This window comes from Calliphora vicina, chromosome 4 (genome assembly GCF_958450345.1).
Source record: "Calliphora vicina chromosome 4, idCalVici1.1, whole genome shotgun sequence".
Lineage (NCBI taxonomy): Eukaryota > Metazoa > Arthropoda > Insecta > Diptera > Calliphoridae > Calliphora > Calliphora vicina.
This window is the reverse complement of record NC_088783.1, coordinates 2,498,326-2,521,698: the sequence shown is the minus strand read 5'-3', so window position 1 is coordinate 2,521,698 and position 23,373 is coordinate 2,498,326. Positions and strand designations below refer to the sequence as shown.

The 23,373-nt window shown below is 29.6% G+C and overlaps 2 protein-coding genes across 2 annotated transcripts; both read left to right on the top strand.

Moving 5' to 3' along the window:
- The first annotated feature begins 4,231 nt into the window (after nucleotides 1-4,231).
- On the top strand, nucleotides 4,232-5,656 carry LOC135958050 (very long chain fatty acid elongase 7-like). The gene is made up of 5 exons (XM_065508913.1): nucleotides 4,232-4,429; nucleotides 4,504-4,694; nucleotides 4,758-4,901; nucleotides 4,963-5,068; nucleotides 5,147-5,656. Exons 1-5 carry the CDS (start codon nucleotides 4,366-4,368, stop codon nucleotides 5,461-5,463), a joined length of 822 nt encoding a protein of 273 aa, XP_065364985.1. The 5' UTR covers nucleotides 4,232-4,365; the 3' UTR covers nucleotides 5,464-5,656.
- A 5,541-nt stretch (nucleotides 5,657-11,197) lies between these two features.
- LOC135956688 (uncharacterized) lies at nucleotides 11,198-23,148 on the top strand. The gene is made up of 9 exons (XM_065507239.1): nucleotides 11,198-11,347; nucleotides 11,409-11,743; nucleotides 11,815-11,920; nucleotides 12,029-12,339; nucleotides 17,704-17,770; nucleotides 17,922-18,112; nucleotides 18,328-18,471; nucleotides 22,381-22,486; nucleotides 22,612-23,148. The coding sequence occupies exons 1-9, from the start codon at nucleotides 11,287-11,289 to the stop codon at nucleotides 22,986-22,988; spliced, it is 1,698 nt and encodes a 565-aa protein (XP_065363311.1). The 5' UTR covers nucleotides 11,198-11,286; the 3' UTR covers nucleotides 22,989-23,148.
- The last annotated feature ends 225 nt before the right edge of the window (nucleotides 23,149-23,373 follow it).

Here is a 23,373-nt window from a genome sequence, read left to right as displayed (position 1 = left end):
TGGGTCCTTTTTTTTTTCTTAAAATAAAGTTTAGATATTTTCCTTGAAAACCTACTTGGTCGCTTAGTGGGATGCGAGTGGGATATCTATCAAAATAAATATTTTGTAACTCAAAACATAAAATTTTTGACTTTTTTGCAAAATCAAAAACTTTGTTGACTTTTTTTTTCAAAATGGACCCTTTTTTAATATTTTTTTTTAGGTCAAACAAAAGCTTAGATATTATCCTTGAAGACCCTTTTGGTCGCTTAGTGGGATGCGAGTGGGATATCTATCAAAATAAATATTTTTTAACTCAAGACTTACAATTTTTGACTTTTTTTTTTGCAAATACGATTTTTTTTCCAAATGGGCCGTTTTTTTTAAAATTTTTTTTGTAATCAAAAGAAAGCTTAGGTCCATTCCTTTAAGATATTTTTAGTCCCTTAGTGGGATGCGAGTGGGATATCTATCAAAATAAATATTTTGTAACGCAAGACATACAATTTTTTAATTTTTTTTTTGCAAAATCAAAATTTTTTTCCAATATGGGCCTTTTTTAATTTTTTTTTTTGCTCAAAAGAAAGCCTAGGGCCCATTTGGAAAAAAAAATCGTATTTGCAAAAAAAAAAGTCAAAAATTGTAAGTCTTGAGTTAAAAAATATTTATTTTGATAGATATCCCACTCGCATCCCACTAAGCGACCAAAAGGGTCTTTAAGGATAATATCTAAGCTTTTGTTTGACCTAAAAAAAAAGATTAAAAAAGGGTCCATTTTGAAAAAAAAAGTCAACAAAGTTTTTGATTTTGCAAAAAAAGTCAAAAATTTTATGTTTTGAGTTACAAAATATTTATTTTGATAGATATCCCACTCGCATCCCACTAAGCGACCAAGTAGGTGTTCAAGGAAAATATCTAAACTTTATTTTAAGAAAAAAAGGACCCATTTTAAAAAAAAGTCAAAAAAGTTTTTGATTTCGGAAAAAAAATATTAAAAATTTTTTATTTTTTTTTTTAAATATTTTTTTTCGAAAGATCGAAGAAATAGCTATCTATACTATTTGGGACACATTTTGCTAAGAACAATAGGTAATAAGTTACATGGATAAGAAAAAACCCCTGTTTGACCAAATTGTCAAAATTTGACCCCCTATAACTCAGAGAGTTCTCGACCGATGTTGTTGAAAAATTGTGTCTGAGTTACTATCCAATAGAGCTAACCTTGGTGCAAATTTCATCCCGATCGGAAGACATCGATTTCAAAAGTTGATTCACTTGACATGAAATGCCCCATATGCATAATTCATGTCACCAAATTTTGTTACGATCGGTCCATAATTAGTTATAGCTCCCATATAGACCCGCTTCCGAAAATCACTCAAACGTGCAGAAATCTCCTAAAAATGTTGGTATATACTAGGGTATTCATTCGACTAATGATCGTTCGATTAATCGAATAATTTCTTACGAATAATTATTCGAACAATTTAAAAATTGCCATTTTCGAATAACGAATAATCAGAACAATTTTATGTAGAATAATCGAATAAAACGAATAAATGCACATACATATTTAAATTTATTAAATTGCTTAAAATTTTTCATAATTTCCAATTTAAATAAGTAATAATGACTCACAAAAATTGTATTGTTTCTGAAATTCGACAAATAACTAAAGACAAAGGAACTTTCGATCACTGTAGATGAGTGCTCCGATAGCTCCTTCTATAAATATGTATATAAATATTACTGCAAGAAGTTACAATTCTAAAAACAAATCTTTAAAAATTTTTAACTTAGGACTTGAACCAATGAAAATAAATGGTACGGAATAAAATATTTGTTATTTAGCTGGCGAAATATTAGAAGAATCGCAATTAATAATTAAAATATTAACTTAGATTAAAGTGGAGTGGAATGTGATGGAGAATGTGATTTTGAAACGGTCGTCGAAAGTGATATTAAGGATGACATTTATAATGATTACATTGAAATAGGTGAAGGCCATGATCTTAAAATATATGTATATAAGTGATGTTATTAACCGCGTACGTAAGTGTTGCAAAATATTTAATAATTCGAATGATAAACACAAATATTGCAAACTAACGTTTCGTTGCAAGAGTTCGTCATAGACATACCAAACTTTGGACAGATTAAGCAAAGATTCGGCAACGTTGATAGAGCTTGATGTATAATACAATTTGTTATAAATAATTTAGAAAAAGTGAATAATTAATTTACTAAAGAATTAGTTACTCAATTTAAACCCCGAATTAATGAACGACATAAAAAAGTTCTTAATACGTTTATATTTATTTGAATTCAGGATCATGTCCAACTAGCTCAAATTTCTTAAAGCATAGCTCCAAAACGGAAACTAAAGGGTTTGCTAGTCAATTGTTTTGTAGATTGTTCGGGAGTTAATCTGATCAGAATATTTCTGTTGAAAATTTAATGATGGACTTTGTTTTCGAATGTTTTTTACCATTATCAATACTTGAATTTTTAACTTTAACGTTATTTTTTGTTTTTCTTTAACAATAAAATATTAAAAACCAACATCAAAACTTCATTCTTTACTTTTTTAAAAAGATTTAAATTATTCGATTTTAAAAATTCGATTAATTTTAAACGTATGATCGAATTATTCGAAAAAGTTAAAATCTCTTATTCGAAATATTCGTTTTATTCGAACACGAGAAAAATCGAATAATTCGAATACCCTAGTATATACACAAAATTCAACATAAATAACTTTCATTAAGACATAAATCGCACGACCTAATTTCAAGGTGATCGGTCCATAATTGGTCATAGCTCCCGTATAAGGCCGACTTCTGAAAATCACTCACGAATATAAATTATTGATATTTTAAAAGAAAAATGTTTTTGCTCATTTACTTGGTGGAGGGTATTATATGGTCGGGCTTGACCGACCATACTTTCTTACTTGTTTTTCTTGCATTTAATACACAATGAAAACTCACAATTAATAGTGTCAATTTGTTTAAGACGATTAATTAAAAAAATCTCAAATTACCAATAATAATAAAATTGAGACTGATACAAAAATACGTACTTCTTCCAGTAGAATAATAAACTTAAGTAAGAAAAGTATTGGCTGAGATTTTAATTACGCACGAATCACAGGCGCGAGCTTACGAAATCACAACGGATTTTTTTTATGTAATCAATAAATCACAACGTGCACACGTATCTAATGCAAATATGAATAATTATCACATGAGGCAGCTTGAATAAAATTTGAATTTATAATTCTCACTCAGAGTTTATTAGAATCGGAAACAGTTTTTTTTTAAATTTCGCTTAAATGAATATGGGGGATTTCATGTCAAGTGAAAAACCTTTTTGTTCTTAGCAAAATATGTCCTAAATAGTTTGATAGCTTTGGAAAAAAAATTTAATTTTTTTTTCTGATCGCTTTGTGTGATGCGAGTGGGATATAATCAAAATAAAAATGCTTTGTGACTCACAACATACAATTTTTGAGATTTTTTTTTTGTAAAATCAAAAACTTGTTGACTTTTTTAAATTTTTTGTTGCTCAAAAGGAAGATTAGGTATTTTCTTTTAACAGCTTTATTGTTGCTGAGTAGGATGCGAGTGGGATATCTATCATTATAAATCTTTTGTAAAAAGAAAGTATAGATCTATTCCTTTAAGTGCTTTTTGAAAAAAAGTAAAAAAGATTTTGAATTTGGAAATTACAAACATTTTTTATTTTTATTTTAATTTTTTTTTCGAAAGATTGAAGAAATAGCTATTTAAACTATTTTTGACATATTTTGCTAAGAACAGTATGAGAAAAAACATCTGTTTGACCAAAATGTGAAATTTTGATCTCCTCTAACGCAGAGAGTTGTTGACCGATCTTGTTGAAAAATTGTGTCTGATTACTAACCAATAAAACTAACCTTGATTCCAATTTCATACCGATCGGAGGATACCTCATATATAGAATTTGGGATTTTACTGGAATTTTATTTTCATTATTAAATTTTTGAAATTATTGCTACTTTAGCTCAAAACTCGATACTTCAAATAAAATATGCAACATCATGTCACCCGAAATATGGGCCACCCTAATGTGTATGCATTTTAAAAAAGACAACGAAAACACCTAAATGCGTATTAGCTTTGAAATATACATGCAAAATATTTCTTCGAGTTGATTTTCTAAATGTACTTTTAATAAGTACACTTTGACGCTTGATAAACACATAAATTAAACTTCAGAACATGCACCAGTTTGAAGCCAGCTGCGTAAGTCAAACGTTCTAAATAAATACTATCGGTTGCGTTAGTGTAAAATTAAATCCAACAAATATTTACTTAGTACTACGAATAAAATAATACAATAGAAATGGTACAGATTTTGAAAATTATTTGGAAAATAATAACGGATCACTTTAGTAATATCGGCAAAGGTAGGAGTGCAATTTTAAAATATTTTTTTTCCATAATAAATATTGAATTGAATTTGGTTATGGTTTCACATTAGATCCACGCACAAATAATTTACCATTGATAAACAGTTATGCACTGGTTGTGCTTATTATCGGCCTATATGTGTTGGTGGTGTTGAAAATTGGGCCAAAATGTATGCAGAAACGAAAGCCGTACAATATAAAATCGGTCATACAAATTTATAATATTTTTCAAATCCTTATGAATTTGTACATTTTTTATGGTGTAAGTATGGATTCGATTTCATGTACGTTATTATTGTTATTAATGTTAGTTGTTTCTTTCTAGTTAACAAAACATTTTGTATTTAGTCCTAACTACAGTTGGTCATGTATGAAGTATGATCAAAAGGACACCAGCTATGATCTAATGGGAGTTCGTAAATTCGCTTACTTGTATTATATTAATAAATATTTGGACTTTTTAGATACCGTAAGCATTTCAACGTTTTACCAAATAGATGAATTTAAGTTTACCTTCCATATTATTTCAGATATTTTTTGTCATGCGCAAAAAGTTCAAGCAAATATCATTTTTACATGTCTATCATCATGGCATCATGGCCTGGGGTGGTTTTATTTATATGAATAGATTTTTGGGTATGTTTGTTCAGATCATGCATTAAGTTCTGTGTAGATATTTAGGTATTTATTTAATTGTTATTACTATAATTACAGGATCTTCATTTACGGTAATTGGTCATGTGAATAGCTTGGTGCATGTCCTGATGTACACATATTATTTGCTATCGGCAAGTGGTGGAAAGTTGAACGTGGACTCATGGAAATCACATATGACAAAACTACAAATTATACAATTTTTTTACTTTACTGTCCAGTTTTTGACAACTATTATCAACAACAGTTGGTGTGGCTTATCCAGTTTCTGGTTGGGTTTGCTGATGGTACAGAATCTATTTATGACTGCCATGTTCTCACATTTCTATTGGAAAACCTACATTGTAAAAGAAAGACAAAAGAAGTTGAAAACATAATCCCATCTTTAATGGGTCTTATTCATGGGTGAAACTAATAATAAACCAAATTGTATCTGCTCATATCAATTCATCAGAACTCTCTCGCTCCTAATTATTTATATTCAACACTTTTTTTTATACATTTGTTGTTATTGTGCCCATATATACACGTTTTAAAATTAAAGAAAAATACAAAATTTAAAAAAAAAAACTCATTCCCTTCCAGTCTTTTGTATTTCTTCAATAGAACATTTAATGCCACAACCATAGAATTTAATTTTATGTCTGATTTGGGTAAAGTTTAAATATGGATGTGGCATTCGTGCGTAAAATCAGTTCAATATCCGGAATAAATAATGTGATTACAAAACCCACTGTAACTATAAAGTATTTATTTCACCTTTGCGACGTTGCGCTACTCAACAAAAATACGAGAAACACTTTGCATAAAGTTCATGCCAAACGAACGAACAAAGTAAAATTCTAATTTAAATTTCACTATGAATTTAATTTAATTAATAAATTACGAATAAAATGAGTATGTTGGTGTTCATTAAAATTTACATTTGGAATTCTTAGTAAAAGCTTTTGTAACAACAATAATGCTACTGAATATCTCTTTAACACCCCAACAAACATCCAGAAATAAGAACGGGGTATTTCTCAGCCTGTCCAGGTTATTATCAAAGCTGAACTTCCTTTGACAATTTTTGATTTCTTAAATGTGTATTAACACAGACCTTATCATATCTAAAATAAAAACTCTCTTATCCAGTATATTGCGTGGGTCAAATCGAGAATGCAATTTTTTTTTGTTATAAAATTCGTAAGTTCTTCGTTGTTTTTCATTCACATCGCGAAAGAATGATTTCAATATGCGTTTATTAAATTTGCTTATGAATGCAAAACGAACAGTTAAGAGCGATTCTTAATTAATATTTTATACATGCATGTAAATTATATGTAAAGTATTTTTTCAGTTTTTGCAGTAAAAAACATTTGCCGAATGTAGGGGTCGCCTTTTTATATATTTGGTTATATCTTTGGCATTTACAGTTGGATCTTAAAAGTCCAGTGCGCTTCGCAAAAAAATCTTCCAAAATATTTTGAATCTCTCAATAACAGATCACTTGATATTCGAAAATAAACTAACTTGTTATGAGAGATACCACTCCACTGTACTTATAGCACCAATTTTTATAAATTTTATGTACTCTTATATAGTACATAATTGCATTATTATAGTACATAATTGCAAAAGCAATTTAAATTAGTTTGAAGTTCATAAGAATCCTAAATGTAGGTAAAATATAGAAAGAATATAATGAATGAACAACATCCACCCTAAAGTATACCGATCGACTCAGAATCACTTTCGAAATTGGACTTTATCGGTCATATATGCATTTAATATATACTAGCATAACCCGGTGCACTTCGCTACCCCTACCCCAGTAATATTAAAAAAATATGAATGGAAATACGAAAATAGCACATACAAAATTATAGAATCTCTCAATTACAGTTCATTTGATATTCGAAAATAACTAATTTTGTGTAGGAGACACCACTCCACTGCTCTGATCCCATCCATTTTTAAACCTTTTATGTAAATATCAATCTTTACTTTAACTTTCCTTTATAAGGGAGGGGTCATTCCTACCAAGCCGATCATGCCTAACTAAACTTCGAACAGGGAACAGGAATAAATTCGTTTTTAGCTATCCTCCGTAGAATGGTAATAAATTGATTGATACAGAGTTTAAATTCCTTTAGAATTATAGTTCTCCAGATATTCAAAATCAATTATTTACTTTGTTCCACAACCACTATTGCAATCCCGACTATTTTCAGTCAATCTGTGTAAAATAGTAAGAGAGCTATGCGGACAAAGTTTGAAGAACGTTGCAATTATTACTTTGTATGGGACGTGACTCACCTCCTTTTCCGACCCCTCCCATTTTGGGTGCTATGCCCTCTAAATGAATTCGCTAAAAGTTTAAACACTTTTACAATTATAGTTCTACAGATATTCGAAATTAATTATATACTTTGTATAGGGTGTGCCACGCCCACTATTCCAATCCCCAACAATTTCAGCGAAACTATGCAAAATTATAAAACAGCTATAGACTAAGTTTGAAGAATCTTGCAATTATAGTTCACAAAATATTTAGAAATATCTACATATTTACTTTGTTGGGAGGCGACTCAGCATTTTTTCCCACCCGTTCCATTTTTGATTAAACTTCATGCAGTGATAAGTAATTGATTCGTATGAATTTTGAAAACCGTCGCAATTATATTTCTGCACATATTATAAATTAACTATTTACAAAATTATTTATGTACAATTACATATGTGTATATTTACCCCCATATGCATAAACAGTTTTTAAATTTGTCAAATGTTTATAAAAGAAATTTTTGAATGGAAATTTTGTTTAATTTTGATCAATTTAAAATTTTTTTATGCATATGGGAGTTAGAAAATAAAAAACACCTTCAAAATATATGTTTGTGACTTTAAATTACTAAAGTCTTCTTCTTTGTCCCTAAAACAACTCTCACTTAAAACTGTTTAATTGTTTCTCTTATTTATTTACAACAACAAATTGGATAAACACGATTTGCTTTGTTTACTTTTTAGCTTAAGGTTCACATGTATACGTTTTTGCATATGTGTTAGTAACATCTTTAAACGCTTATAACTCCTAAAAAACTGAACCGATTTCAAAAACTGAACCGATTTTCTGCACTTCTGTGAATAAATCCCTTTAAAATGGTATATTTCTTGCACAAATTGAAGGTATAATGGGAGCGTAAAAGGGGTCTAAAGAAATCGACTTGCCTATTAATATTATGATAGGTATCTATATAAACGGAATTCATATTACTTAATTTTATGATGATCTGTGCATAATTAGTCATAGCTCCCATATTAGGTCCGCTTCCGAAAATCACTTTAAAAAGCACAAATTTCTTAAAAATTTTGGTATACACATAAAATTCAACAGAAATAACTTTCATATAGACATAAATCACACGATCTAATTTCATGGCGATCGGTCCATAACACTATGCGACAAATAGTAGGGTCAGTTTTGCCCACCGGGAAATTTGATCGGTAAAAAAAAAATTATACGTGTCCCGCGTTTCGTTGGGTCAGGTCTAGGAATCGAGATATATCGATTTAAAATTAGTATGTATCGTATAGGAAAAAAATTTTTTTTCCTTTTTAATCCATTTTGACCATCTAAAAGTCCGAATATCCCAAAGTTAGGTTCAGTAAAGTGGTTAAGCTCAACACCGGCTACAACATAAAGAAAAGTGGTATTTTTGGTTTTCATTGAGTAGACTTGGTATACTTTGGTTTTAACCTCAATTTCTTCAAATGACTCTCTCTCATGTGAGAGTTCAGAGAAATGTAAACAAATGAAATGTCTTGAATTTTTAACTTTTAATTTTTGATAAAATAACTTTTTTGCATATTATTATATTAACTCATATTATTCTATATTTTATAAAACACTTTTAGCACCTTTATTGTTAAAAAGTTTATATTTTGCACAAACCATGAACAATTTTTTTTTGGAATTTCTGACATGTGTTATTGTAGAATTTAAGAGTTTCAATTTTTGTTATTGAAAATTCATACAAAATAAAATTTAAAACATTTTTATAAAACTCTGTTGCCTGGAGAAAATTTAAAATATATCAATCAACACATGTGTAATTTTCTTACTAACACATATTTAGAGTTATCCTGTAGGAAGTGTCAATAGTGAAACTATACTGACTTACTATTGACACAGTCACCAGTACTAGTGACTTATTTTACCCCAGACAATGCTATTTACTATAGACATTTAACATGTGCGTGTCATTGGAAGTCTACTACTGACGATATTACTATTGACTAGGTACTTATTCACTAGTACATTTTAGTAATTCTAATCTACAGTTTTGGTACTTTTCTGAAGTAGATATAAATAATGAAACTGCATATTTTGTTAACATTTGACGTTGTATTAAACAAATTAAAAAACGAAATGGTATGAATTCGTTTTCGTTGACGCTTCGTTGACAAAATCGCTAAAAAGTCACCAAAATAGTCGACAAAACTGGTGACTTGGAGACACTTGTCCCCAGGTTTCCTTCAGGGTAGGTACTTTTTTACTAACATATATATAGAGTTATGTAATGTTGTCAAACAGTCGGACTACTTGTTATGCTTTGGCTAAAACCATTATTAACTTACGATAAAATAAATCGTACATGTAGCAGTGAGTAAGCAGCTAGACTTTGAAAAAAATCGAGTTTATTAGCATATTGCAGGGGCGAACTAAAATGATTAGTGTTTCAGTCAAGTAATAAGTAGAGTAACTTCGGGTAATGTGGACTACCGTTTTGTTTCTTCTAAATTTTGGCCACAATATATATGGATATTAAAAAAGTTGTGAAGCAATATATTAGCTAATATATTCCCTAATTGTTTTTGCAGATGAAAATTTTTTCCGTCAAAGGATAAAAAAATTATGTGAAAATATTGTAAGGAACCCAAAAACCAGCATTAAAAAAATTGGAGGGTAATATGGACCACTATATGAGGGTAATGTGGACTAATATTTAATACATAAAATTCATGAACCAGCTAATCATGAATGATTAAAAAATTTAATTTCAATATATTTTTATTAATACAAACTAAAAAGTCGCGTTCTTGACTTAGATAGATTGCTTACAAAGTACATAGTTATTGTCGGGTAATATGGACCAGTAGTACATAATCAAGTAATTTAAGTGGTCCACATTACACGAACTTGGGTTACAGTGGTAAAAAAATATTTTTACCTAATAATCTAAATGTGCTTAAATTCTTATCAAATATATGCAAAACTACGTGTCCACTTTAACTATATAAAACAACCAAACATTAAATTCTACAAAGTAACTGTACCAAATTTTGTTTCTTACTTGAGCAAAAAAAATGTTGAGCACGCGCATTAATTTCAATACAAGAATAAATAGCCAACATATCAATTACTCATGAAAGCAAATGTGCAATTGTCGTTTCAAACAAATTGTAAAATGTAAGACAAATCAGTTTTATCATACCTTCAATAGTTTCTGAAAAAAGACACTGGTCCACATTAGACGCATAGTCCACAATACCCGAAGTTACTCTACCTAGTTATCACTTTGCTCCAATATTACAGGTAAGTAAAGTCTTTGCTGGAAGGGCTTGCTTTATAAGTCGCATGAATTCTAAAACTGATTTTATTGCTACATATTTTCATTAAATGTAAATGTAAAGCTTACTTTTAAAAAATTAATATTTTCTGAAAATTGTCTAAAACTTTGAAATAGTTTCATTCAATATTTTAGCTGTTTTTGGGTTATATACATAGCTATTGCCTTAAATGTTCATTGTTATGTTTGCTGGGTTCTTCTATATCTGTAAATGTAAGCAGGAAATGATCGCCTAACAAAACATGTTTCGAATCGCTTTTCTTTAGCAACGTTTAGCTGTTCAAATACTTAATTTAGGTTGATTTAAAAGAATTTATGTATTGAGAAATCTTCCAAACTATTCAGCGATAAGAAAATTTACGCTAGGCATACTTTTGTCAAAAGAATGCTAAAGTAATGCATAAAAAAAATTCATTAGAAATGCAATTGCAAGGTAAATAGTGATGAATAGATTAAAAACTAAACTTATATCGTATCAAAGAAAAATTGCATACAGTTGCAAAAAGTAAGCGGAGCAGTGCAGATATTTAAATAAAATTTAAAGGAGTTTAAAAATAGTTTTATATAGTTAATTATAGTTTTGACAAAATGTTGTTGCTAAAAATGATTTATAATAGCCTAATGGCCATGGACGAAACTTTTGAAACCGGTAAATAGCTAATAATATGTTATTAGACAAATTAAAATGGTAATTTTAATTCGATTTCTAGATAAACGACTTAATTCCTATCCATTTCTGGGTAAACCATGGCCTATGCTTGCCGTTGTTGGTCTCTATCTGTTAATCGTCTTAAAATGGGGTCCTAAATTTATGGCCAATCGTAATCCCTACAAAGTGGATGGTCTAATGAAATTGTATAATGTGCTACAAATTGTGATAAATAGCTTGATATTCTTCGAGGCATTAAAATACTCCTACTGGAGAGATGACTTTAAGATGATTTGTGAAAAGTATGATCCCCACGATACACGTCCCGTTACTATGAAATTGGTGAGACCGGCTCTACTGTATTACATTTCCAAATACTTGGATATATTCGACACGGTAAATAAAGTTTAAAGTTCAAATACCATCTAAATACCTAAATTAATTTCCACCACTAACTTATTTCGTAGATATTCTTTTTGGTGCGTAAAAAATTCAATCAAATAACCTTTCTTCATGTGTATCATCACTCTTTAATGATAATGGCCGTCTATATCTATTGCAACTTTCTATTCTGTAAGTTAATTTTGTTTATGAGTGAGTGTGTGTGTTGTGTGTGTTTGTATTGCAAATTAGTTACACTTTTCATTTCCTTTACCACTTCGATTTTAATTTTAATTTCAGCATCTCATTTCACCGCAACTGGTGTCCTCAATAGTTTCATACATATTTGCATGTACGCATACTACCTGCTGGCTGCCTCAAAACCCAATATCAATTTGGAGCCATGGAAACGTACGTTGACTGGCATGCAACTGATACAGTTTGTATTCTTGGCCGTGCACTTTGGAGTGCCACTCCTTAATAATTGGTGTAAACTACCAATTCTTTGGTTGATGGTGGCATTTGTGCAAAACTCTTTCATGATTGTACTCTTTTCAAATTTCTATTATAAAACATATATTTTAAAAGACTTAAAGAAAAGGAAAAACATTGCTAACAAATTTGAATAGAAAACATATAAATTGCAATTAGAAAAGTCTCAAACATAAACTATTTGTTCGATTTATTTATTTGGTCAATTCACAAGGTCTCTTATCAGTCATATTGTCATAATGTCCTAACATATAACGACTCTTAAGCATTCGGCGCAGGTCTCTGCTTGTTGGTTACGATAACACAATAAACACAGCATACAAAATAATATTATTTTAGGAAAGTTTTTTTCTTGAAATGCAATAAAAACCATTGTGAAATATTAGGACAATATGACATGATAAGAGACCTTGTGAATTGACCAATTATGTCAGTTGGATGATACCACACCTTCCAAAGTTGGGCTAACATCGATTTAATAAGTGTTTTAATATAGGATAAGTAAACGTGTCTACCTCGCATATATTACAAATACAAAGTTATCTTAAAGTTGTAGCCCAATAAGCACCTACAAATTCAAGCACTTGAATATTTTGTTGGAATATTTGAAAAAATTAAATATTTTCCAAACAAAAAACATGGGGCATGAATCTTTTTAATGGAGAGTGCTGTTGATATGAAGTGTAAGTAATGCAAAAATAATTAATTTGCTTAAGACTGGATTCAAGGCTGGAATTACACTTGTTTTTAACTAGCAAAAAAAAAATATCAAATATTTAAAATAATATTTTGATTATTAAATACTATGGCGGGTCGATTTGTAGGGACGCAAAAAAATCGCCCAAGTGACAAGGACAATTGTATTCTAGGGATCAAAATAAAAAAAAAACTTTGAAATGAATTCTGATGTTCCTTATTTTGACCGAGGTCTAATTTTGAAAAATCCCACTTAGACCCATTTAAAGTGCCCCAATCGAGCCTAATGTATGACCGACCCCCACTAACTTTGGGGGGTCGACCCGCCCATGCAAGTGGCTCACCTCTGGGGTGCCACAATACATGAAACAATCAGCGAAATGGCTATGTTTGTTTTGTTTCGGATTTTTTTTTTTAATACAACTTAATAATATAAAAGAAACTAAAAAAAATATTATTGTTTGATATTTTTTTGCTTTCAAGACTGGGCAATTTCGCACGGCACTTTGATATCGTCGCCATAACAGCGTCTACATTTTATGGCATAACTCGGTTGGAAACGCTAGCTAGCAATTGAACATGTCGTTCCGTTCCTTGTATATGTGACGGAAACATTGAGATTTACATAAACTTTAATCCACTTTCAAAGCAGCGTTTGTTCGTGCTGAAAGAAATGTGTATACCCACCATAAAATCGTAATATATTTATGTTATTCTAAGTTCATAAAATTCAATAAACTAGCACAAAACCGAAACCGACCTGTTTTATTTTTATTTAAACCGAAACCACGAATTGTTAATTTGTCGATTTTTTTAGAAACTCTAGTGTAAATGCCCAAAGACATTCATATTTAGCTGGTGCTGGTTTCATATTATCAACTATTTTCTTACCTTAAACTTTATTGTAAATGATTTGGAATGTGAAACGGAAAAATATTTCGTCCCTTCAAAAAAACCATAGTGTGTAAGCATATACACCATTATTTTGTATTGCATAATAAGAATGATTCTATGTGTGGTCCAAATTTAGTTAAATTCTACTTCCACAAAGTGGGTCAAAAGATCAATTGAAATATTACTTTTGTTCTAGATGTCTACTAAAACAAAAAATTTAAACTCGAAATGGCAAAAAAATTATACACTATTGTTTTAGTAGGGGGACGATTTAATCATATTTAATCGTTATAATCATTATTCCTCAAAAATAATAAAATACCTATCCACCATACACAAAACTGATGATGTTGATGTCTGATGTTGACTTTGAAGTTAAAATGTTTAATCTCACATGGATTTATTTATCTTGCTTTTTTCATTTATTCTTCTCCTTGGTTGGCGAAACAAACCAAAAGAAAATAAAAGATGAAGAACTCAAATTTAAAGATGTTGATATATTATTAAGGTTTTGGATTAAAATGTGTTAAAAGCACATTAAAAAATGTAAATACTCGTAGTAATAATATAAATAAAAGTAAAAGAAAAAAACAGTATGAAATGAAATTTATTACGCTGTTTCTCATAAAATTAAGCATAAAAATATAAATAATAATGGGAAGATCATTTTCTTTGTGTGGAGGTTGGAGGTCATGTTTAATGGTTGAATGAAAAGCAAATTAAAATTTAATGACAACAATATTTTGTGCATACATTCCTTTCCAACAAAAAAAAAATCATTAAATTTATACTTAAAACAGCAACGAGTATTCAATTTTTACATTTTGCAAAATTGTTTTTGGTTTCTTTTTTACTTACAGTTTGTTTCATTTAACCAAATTGAGGGTAATATAATGCAAAGTTGTACAATATTTGCAATACATTCTTTAAAAGTTGTTGAACTTTTGAAATGTTTGAACTCATTTTGCACCGATTTATTTGGAAAAAAGAAAACTTTAAAAGTCGCTGAAGTAGAAAACTGATAAAAAGTATTTATTCATATATGAAGAGTTGTTTTAATCCGATTTCATTTAGGTTCAATGTACAAAAGTGTTTGATAGAAATGTTTTGTTAAATTTTGGACGGTCTTTCTGAAATTTTGATCCTTACATATCAAATAATATTTCAAAGGAACTTTTGTCATTTTTTGTTTATATGAAAGAGCTCTCTGTACTAATAGTTTAGTTTTTTAAAGCTGCTTTAACATGCAAATTTGTTCGACTTAATTAATTAAGGTGCCTGATAAAGGTAACTGAACTGGAGTTGAAAGCAATACGACTGACAACCACAAATCTCATTAAAAAAACTTAATAGTGATGTATTTCGTTACTTATTTATGCATATTGAACTCTGGAATATTGGCAACATGTTAGTAAAAGCAACTAAACTGTGCACCCTACAATTGTGAACTAATTTTCTATTTGATATGTCACGAATATTGTCATAATTTTTGTTATATCAGTTAAAACAGAATTATATTATTATTGGAATATATGGTATGGTATTTCAATGCAGTATTGTAAAGTCGATCAAGATTATATTGGAATAAAAAAAATTATTTTGACTAACTTTTGAGTTGAATTACACTGTGTGCAATTTTTTGAGTCATGGAAAAATAACCATATAAAGATTTGCGATTTTGATCTTGAAGATGAAGTTTTTATGATTTTATATGTTCAGAATTTTTGTTCTTTATGACAAGGACTACAACTTTACCTCAGAGAGTAATTCAAAATTCCGAACTGTCTGAGCCTGAGAATATGATCATTTTTATGGAAAAAATTACACCGATGCACCAAATCTTTCTGGGCTTATAAAAAAAGAATGCATGACTTTGGGCAAAACTGGAATACACGTGTTTTTTTTTTGGTCTTTTATCTTTTTTTGGTGTCCTTATATGGTTATTTGTTTTCGTGTTGCACTGTGTTTGACATTTGTTAAATCTGCTCCTCTCAATACACACGCAGAGAAAAAATATAATTGGGCATGTTTACTGTAACCATTTATATAGTGTTACAAGTTTTTTAACTATATTATAGTCACATTTACATGATTGTGGTAACCTTAATATGGTTAATTTACGATTCACATGATTGTCTCAACCATATATATGGTTACAGTAAACATATATATGATTGGGGATATTTATATATATTAGGGGATATTTGTATTATTTTTTCTGAATAAAATGAAAAGTTGTGGATAGATTTTAATTATTTAGAGCTTATTTTATTTGGAACGTTTTCTAAATGTGTAATAAAAATTAAGATCGTATATGCATTTTTAAATTTTTAATGCCGTTTTAAACACCAAAAATTTCGAAATTTTTCTAAAAAATTATTTTTTATTCCAAAAAAAAATTAATATTTCTAAAACGACTACGAAGATTATAAACATGTGAAGCTTTACTTGAAGGAATTTCGTTTTTTCAGTTTATTCAATAAACTAAACCGCTTTTGAGTTACGCGAATATATGTTGTGCAACCTCCCCTATTTTCGAAATAACGGTATATCCCGAAAATACGAGCTAACCTAAAAAAACGGTTAGCACCACTGAATTCAGCGTACCCAATTTCATGCACAGTGTTATTAGGAAAGCAACAGATATTTTTGATATAAAAATATAGTGGCAAAGGCAAAACAAATACAAAAAGTTAGAAATTTTTTATTTTTACCAAAAAATTAGAAAACAGTTCTTAATTATAAAAAACCGGCATATCGAATAATTCGAAAATACAAATTATACGAAAACAGTTAACCGGTTTCCGTTGAACTTCTGTATTTGGTGGGAGAAAAAGAGTCCTATCTATTATAAGATGCTGAAATGTGACCAGACAATCACAGAGAAACATGACCAAAGTCACTGGTTCGTTTGAAGGGCGCATTGGCCGAGAAATGTCCAGTAATATGCCATCATGATAAAGCTCGGCCACATGTTGCAATACCTGTTAAAAATTATTTAGAATGAAGTGGCCTCACCCGCTTTGTAGTCCAGACTGTTCCTTGTCCGACTACTATTTGTTTCGATCGATGCAGAACGATCTCTCTGGGATACGCTTCACCTTGGAACAGAGTATTCGATATTGGCTTGATTCGTTCTTGGTCTCAATGGCAGATATGACCAATTATGTACCATGGAGACAAAAGCCAAAAATGTCGGTATTCATAAAACTAATTGAATTACAATTACAACAAGTTTATATTCTGAACAAAATTCTCATATTCAGCAGGGTATTTATGATATTCGAGGCGAGGTCACTTGTTTTTGGTTGCACTACGAACTGTTTTCTTTTCTTATAAAACACATATTCTTTAATTTGTTTGTGTCTCTGTTACGAAATGTTTATTTAGAATTACAATTAAATGTAAATTATATTCGTAGATAAAATTTTAGGCACCAAAATGAAATTTCGTTTTAAGCATGGGTAACTTAAACAATGCGCATAACAAAATTTTGTATAGAAAACAAAAAATTCATTTGAAATAAGACCAGCTTACTAAACACATCTTATTTTCTCGTTTATTTATTTCACATTTTTTATTTTTTATTTTTTTCTGCTGTTACTGAAACTGCTTCTTATGATTCTCGTTCTTTGTAACGTTTATAAAATTTATTCAAATTTTAACATAAAAGGCGTAAAAATTGAAACGAGCGTACTGGAAAAAAAGAAATATATTAAGTAAATAAAGTAAAAAAAGTAAAAAAAAAAATAAAAAACAGAGTGCCGTGGAAGATAGATAAAAAAGAAAAGTGCTTTATTTATACACGTACAACATAAATACTTATTATTTGCCACATAAAACCAAAAACAAAACAAACCAGCAAATAAACAAACAAAAAAACAGGATAAAAGGAAGAAATGTTTTATGTTCTAAAATATTTATACTGTTTAGTGGCCGAAGTCTATGCAAAGAATGCAGGTAAATTTGAATAATTTGAAAATGCTGTAAAAATTAAAATAAAAATACACAAAATTAATAAAATGTTATATAACCGCTATATTTGACGGTTTATTTCTTTCATTTTCATTTTTATTTTTATTTTGATATGAATTTCATTCCCATTTCACAGATCCACGAGTTCAGCACTTGCCCCTGGTATATTCGCCTCTGCCAATGGTTGTAATTTTAACATCATATTTGGCATTTGTTCTGCATTATGGCCCTAAATGGATGGAACATCGGCAAGCCTTTCAGCTAAAATATATAATGCGTGTCTATAATGCTGTGCAAGTTGTAGCCAACATTTTATTGTTCGTTTATGTGAGTTTCAAAATATTTTGTTCATATTTCACGTCTTCTCGCTCTCATACACAAATATGTATATTAATCGCTATGTTGTGTATGTGACGACCATTTACTGCTGGAATGTCTATCTAGTTGTCCTGTCGTCCATCTGCCAGCAGATCGGCCGGCCAGTCAGTAAACATTTTAATTTGTTTAATGGATTCTTTATTCTTTTTGCATGTTTTAACCAGGGCATTCCAAATTCATATGGTCAAAAAAATTTTAGCTTTACATGTCAACCCGTTGATCCCACAAACACTGAACCATGGATGATGCGTCTACTTTACATAACGTATGGTTATTATCTAACGAAATATTTGGACCTCTTTGATACGGTATGTACAACAAATTGATACTTGCAACATTATGAAGCACTAAACATATTCATTCAATCAATCACACACACACACACACACATACATACAATCTATTCACATTCATTTCACATTAAATATGTAGCAGTAAATACATATTGGAATGTGCCACTGCTTCAAAAGAGTTTAATTTTGAATAATTTGTAAATGTATTAAGTGACATTTACATAATGCTGTTATATATTGTACACATAAACTTTATTAGCGCTTATTTCAATCACAAGAGTGTCCTATCTAAAAATTAAACAATTTTAGAGCTGAGTACTATAAATGGTTCATCTTAATAAACTCTGGTTTTTCAAAAGTTAAAGAGATTTGTCTTCATGAATGGCAAATACTTAAAATGTTTGAGTTTACGTTTCTTTAATTAGTAAAAGTTAAATTTGAAATAGAAACAATAAACTATGAACCGAAAACATACAAAAAAAATACAATTTCTCTTAAAAATACTTCCTCGATTCCTAGAACTGACCCAGCGAAACGCCGATACTATATAACTTTTTTTTGACCGATATAACTTTTCCCGGTAAGCATAGTATCTAGTTTCATTTCTCCGAACACGTGATTTAGTAAAAGTTGTTAAATTAATAAAAAAAAAGATTTTAAATCAAATCCCTTTTAATCAAAGTTTTATTTACATGTCAGTTATTGAGTTATGACATTTTTGTCGCAAATGAGCGATATGAGTGTACCTTAGCATTGCAAATTTACTTGGTAATTACTATAAAATGTTAAACAACATTATTTTAACGTTATTTATAAATTACACACCATCCATTTGATAGAAAATGGTAATATACCATTGCTGGGAACCTATGACTAGTTAGTGGAATGCATACATATACATTTTTGTTTAGACATTTTTTTTTTGAAAATTCCCAATTAATTTTGTAATGTTGGTTACATACAGGAGCAGGTTCTTCAAATTTGTATGCCCACCATCAAAAACGATTTGTGGCAGATCCATATTAGTATATGGGGGATTTCATGTCAAGTGAACCAATTTGCACCATGGTTAGACCTATTGGATAGTAATTCAGATACAATTTCTACAAGATCGGTCAAGAACTCTCTGAGTTAAAGGGGGTCAAAATTTGAGAATTTGGCCAAATATGTTTTTTTTCTCATCCATGTAACTTATTACCTATTGTTCTTAGCAAAATGTATCCCAAATAGTTTAGAAAGCTATTTCTTCAACCTTTCGAAAAAAAATATTATAAAAAAAAAAAATTTTGAATATTTTTTTTCCGAAATAAAAACTTTTTTTAAAATGGTCTCTTTTTCTTAAAAGAAAGCTTAGATATTTTCCTTTAAGACCTATTTGGTCGCTTAGTGGGATGCGAGTTTGATATCTATCAAAATAAAACATACGAAAAATTCCGGGAATTCCGCAAAATTTTCAATCCCGAAATCCCGGGAAATTGTGCGAGAATTCCCGTGAATTATTTTCTTTAGATGAACGTCATGTTTTTTGAACTTGACTTTCTCTAAAGATGCTTAAAGCTTCAAAACAAATGCAGAAGATTCATACAACAAAAAAGATTTAACCAATAACAAGTTCATTATTCGAATTATTCAAAAATTGGAATCATTTTAGTATTTTAAAGTATAAGTCCATAGTAGGCGTTCATATTGTTGAGGTTACGATGATTTTCGTCAAACAACCCGAATGTGAACAAAAGAGCGTAATAGAGCGTAAAAATACACACAATTCATTCAGTTTCTTGATGTTGTTGTGGATATTTTATTTTTTACCCAAAAGAGCACACAAATTAAATGCCTCTTTTTGCGTACCACTGGTATAAGTATTGAGATCAAAATGCCAATTTATCTCCATAAGTGTACTCTTATAATGTGGGTTACATTTAATAACAATGTTTGATCTAATACATTATTTTAGAGCAAACTAATTAAGTAAGCAATTTATTTGTTAGGTTTACTTTTAAATTCACAATATGTAAACCATCTACACATATTCCGTCATCAAACTAAATTATACAAATAATATATTAGAATTATACATTTTATAGAAACTGAAATGCTTGTGCATTTTTATATTAGAAGACAATGCTAATTTCCTGTAGACATTTGTATTTTACTACTTCAAGTACAGCCAAGAAAAATATAATTTGTTAGTGTATTTTAAAATATAATTAAATTGTTAAGCTATTTATAATGTACTATGTAGTAGTGATATTTTTTTTAAGCACTTGATTTACATACAAACTGTTTATGCAAAATACAATATTTATTGTAATATTAGACTTCATTGTAGTCTAGTATTACAATTACATGCTATCGATCAGGTCGCGATACCGGGCACCAGTAACAGTCATTGCTTGACCGGAACATTGCATTCCTACTGGTATCTCGAGAATTACGATGCTTTCAACCATTGGTATTTCGCGAATTAAGACTTTTGACATTGCATCGAAATTAACTGCTGTTCAGCATGGAATACTGATTTTCGTAATAAAGTTGAATAATTAAGATACGACTGAAAAAAAGTGATTCTGAGTCGATGGGTATACTTTAAGGTGGCTGGTAGATTATTACATTTGGGTATTAGAAACATCAGCACAAACGCGTAATACCCTATGGTGGTTTAGGGTAGAAATATCATATTCTAAATTTCTCCTAGGAAAGGTAAAGCTTATTTTTATCCTGTATGCATTATTTATGAATAGTTTTTTGCAGGTTTAATGTTTAGTTTCATATTAATTTTATATAATATAGGCATGTAAATCGCAGCTCAGTCAAAAATTCATATTTAAGTAAGTAATTCTTATAAATATTTTTTAAACAAAAATGTTTGTTTAATTTTTTTACACAATTAAACTAAATTATTATTGCCGAAGTTTTTGTTAGTTGTTTAAAAAGTTTTTTATACTCATTTTCGTTTATAAAATTCTTAAGAGAGAATTTTGCAAAATTAAACATATTTAATTTACCGCATGCCGCGTTCCTTTCCAAACAAACATACATGACACACACACATTAGCTACCCAGCAGTTCTGAAGTGACTACATAAGTAGTCAGCGTATCCATTTTGACAGTATTTTTCATAAATGTCTAATTACTTTACTGTTTTTAAATTAGATATTTTTTATTCACTGCGATTCATTCTCTTATAACGGAGAAAAATAGAGTTAAGTTTTGGGCCATAAACTATTAAATTATTATAATGAAGAAAAATTTATTTCGAATTTTTTTGCGATTTTGATCTTGAAGATGAAGTATTTTTGTTTTCATATGTTCACCGTTTTTTTTTTATGACAAGGGCTACAACTTTGCCTCAGAGAGTGCCTGAAATATTATCACTTTTTTGAAAAATTAAACCGAGGCCCTAAATCTTTGGGGGCCCATAAAAAAAATTCCATGAAACTGGGAGACAGGGGTCTTTTTTTGGTCTTTTATCACGTAGTGGTGTCCGTATATGGTTATATTTCCATGACTCAAAAAATTGAAAATATTTGTTTTAATTTTATTGCATTCATATTTTTACAAAATCCCTGTGTCACTTTATTGTCTCCAAGTAATTTAAGGTGTATTTACACTAACCTTTTGTGTACTGTAGTTATTTTACTCATCTATTCGAGTGTCAGTATGTGTCCCTTTGTAATCCGGAGTTTAGTGTTTGTAATCTATTTTACATAAAAGAACTATTTTGGAACACTTATTCGGAACTGCAGAGTAACTAACGCGTTTATGCACACGATTTTTCTCATATCCACGTACGAGCATTGCTGTGTTAGTGCGTTCGCAGAGAATATGAGAAATATTTATAAACCTACACTGTATACTATTTATTTACCTTACATTTTGTTTGTATCTTTCCATGCATCAATCCTACCGCCCATCCTTTCGTAGATATTTATAGTGCTGCGTAAGAAAGATCAACAAATAAGTTTTCTTCATGTGTATCATCATACGGGAATGGTGTTTGGAGTTTATGTGTTTATGACATTTTTGCCAGGTAATTTTACGATACAAACATTTTACATATAAATATTTGATATAGATTTTAAAAGTTACTTTGTTAACGGAACTTTTGTTTTTAACTTTATTGTTGTTGGTTTTGTTTTTCTGTTTTCTTTTTAGGAAGTCATTCAACCATGCTGGGTCTGATTAATCTGCTCGTACACACAGTCATGTATTCATATTATTTCGTTACATCGATGACACCAGTTAAGGAGACACTGTGGTGGAAACGTCACATTACACAATTACAATTAGTTCAGTTTGGTTATTTGACTGTTCACTTTCTATTAGTGATTGTCCGCAATACTTGTGCCCATCCACTTGCAGTTGCATTTGTTGGTTTTATGCAAAACATCTTTATGTTTGCATTATTTTTCGAATTCTACTACAAGGCCTACCTGAAGAAATCCAAGGCAACTGATGCTAGTAATCACATTCGTGATGCTAATGACAGATTAAGCCAGCGGAAAACAGAAGAAAAACTAAAATCAAGTTAGTAATTGGTTGCCATTACACGTGTATTCCAACAAAAATCATGTAAAATAGAAAGTTAATTCATAAAATCTTAGAACATTTTTTTTTACCGATATACATATGACTTTTAAATAACAATAAAATCAAAAACCAAAATGTTAATTTCTAAAAAAAAACCAAAAACTTATTTTACAATTACAATATTAGTATATGCCTTCAATTCACCACAGTATATTCAACAATAATAAGGCAAATGTATAAGAAAGTTGTTCAGAGCTAAAAATGGTATCGATTTTCCGATTCAACTTATGGAGTTTCGATGAATAGGTGTTTCCAGCCCAATCGGACCACAAGTTTCCGACTTAAATGCAAAAAATATAAGATTTATAATTTGTGTAAAATTAAAGT

Excerpts from the sequence above, each read along its gene's own strand:
- LOC135956688 (XM_065507239.1), top strand. The coding sequence starts at position 11,287 with ATGTTGTTGCTAAAAATGATTTATAATAGCCTAATGGCCATGGACGAA. Across the intron at positions 12,340-17,703 it reads TAAAGAAAAGGAAAAACATT|GAAGAAATGTTTTATGTTCT; the intron begins GCTAACAAATTT and ends ACAGGATAAAAG. Across the intron at positions 18,113-18,327 it reads ACATTTTATTGTTCGTTTAT|GGCATTCCAAATTCATATGG; the intron begins GTGAGTTTCAAA and ends TGTTTTAACCAG.
- LOC135958050 (XM_065508913.1), top strand. The coding sequence starts at position 4,366 with ATGGTACAGATTTTGAAAATTATTTGGAAAATAATAACGGATCACTTT. Across the intron at positions 4,695-4,757 it reads ATTTGTACATTTTTTATGGT|TTAACAAAACATTTTGTATT; the intron begins GTAAGTATGGAT and ends GTTTCTTTCTAG. Across the intron at positions 5,069-5,146 it reads TTATATGAATAGATTTTTGG|GATCTTCATTTACGGTAATT; the intron begins GTATGTTTGTTC and ends CTATAATTACAG.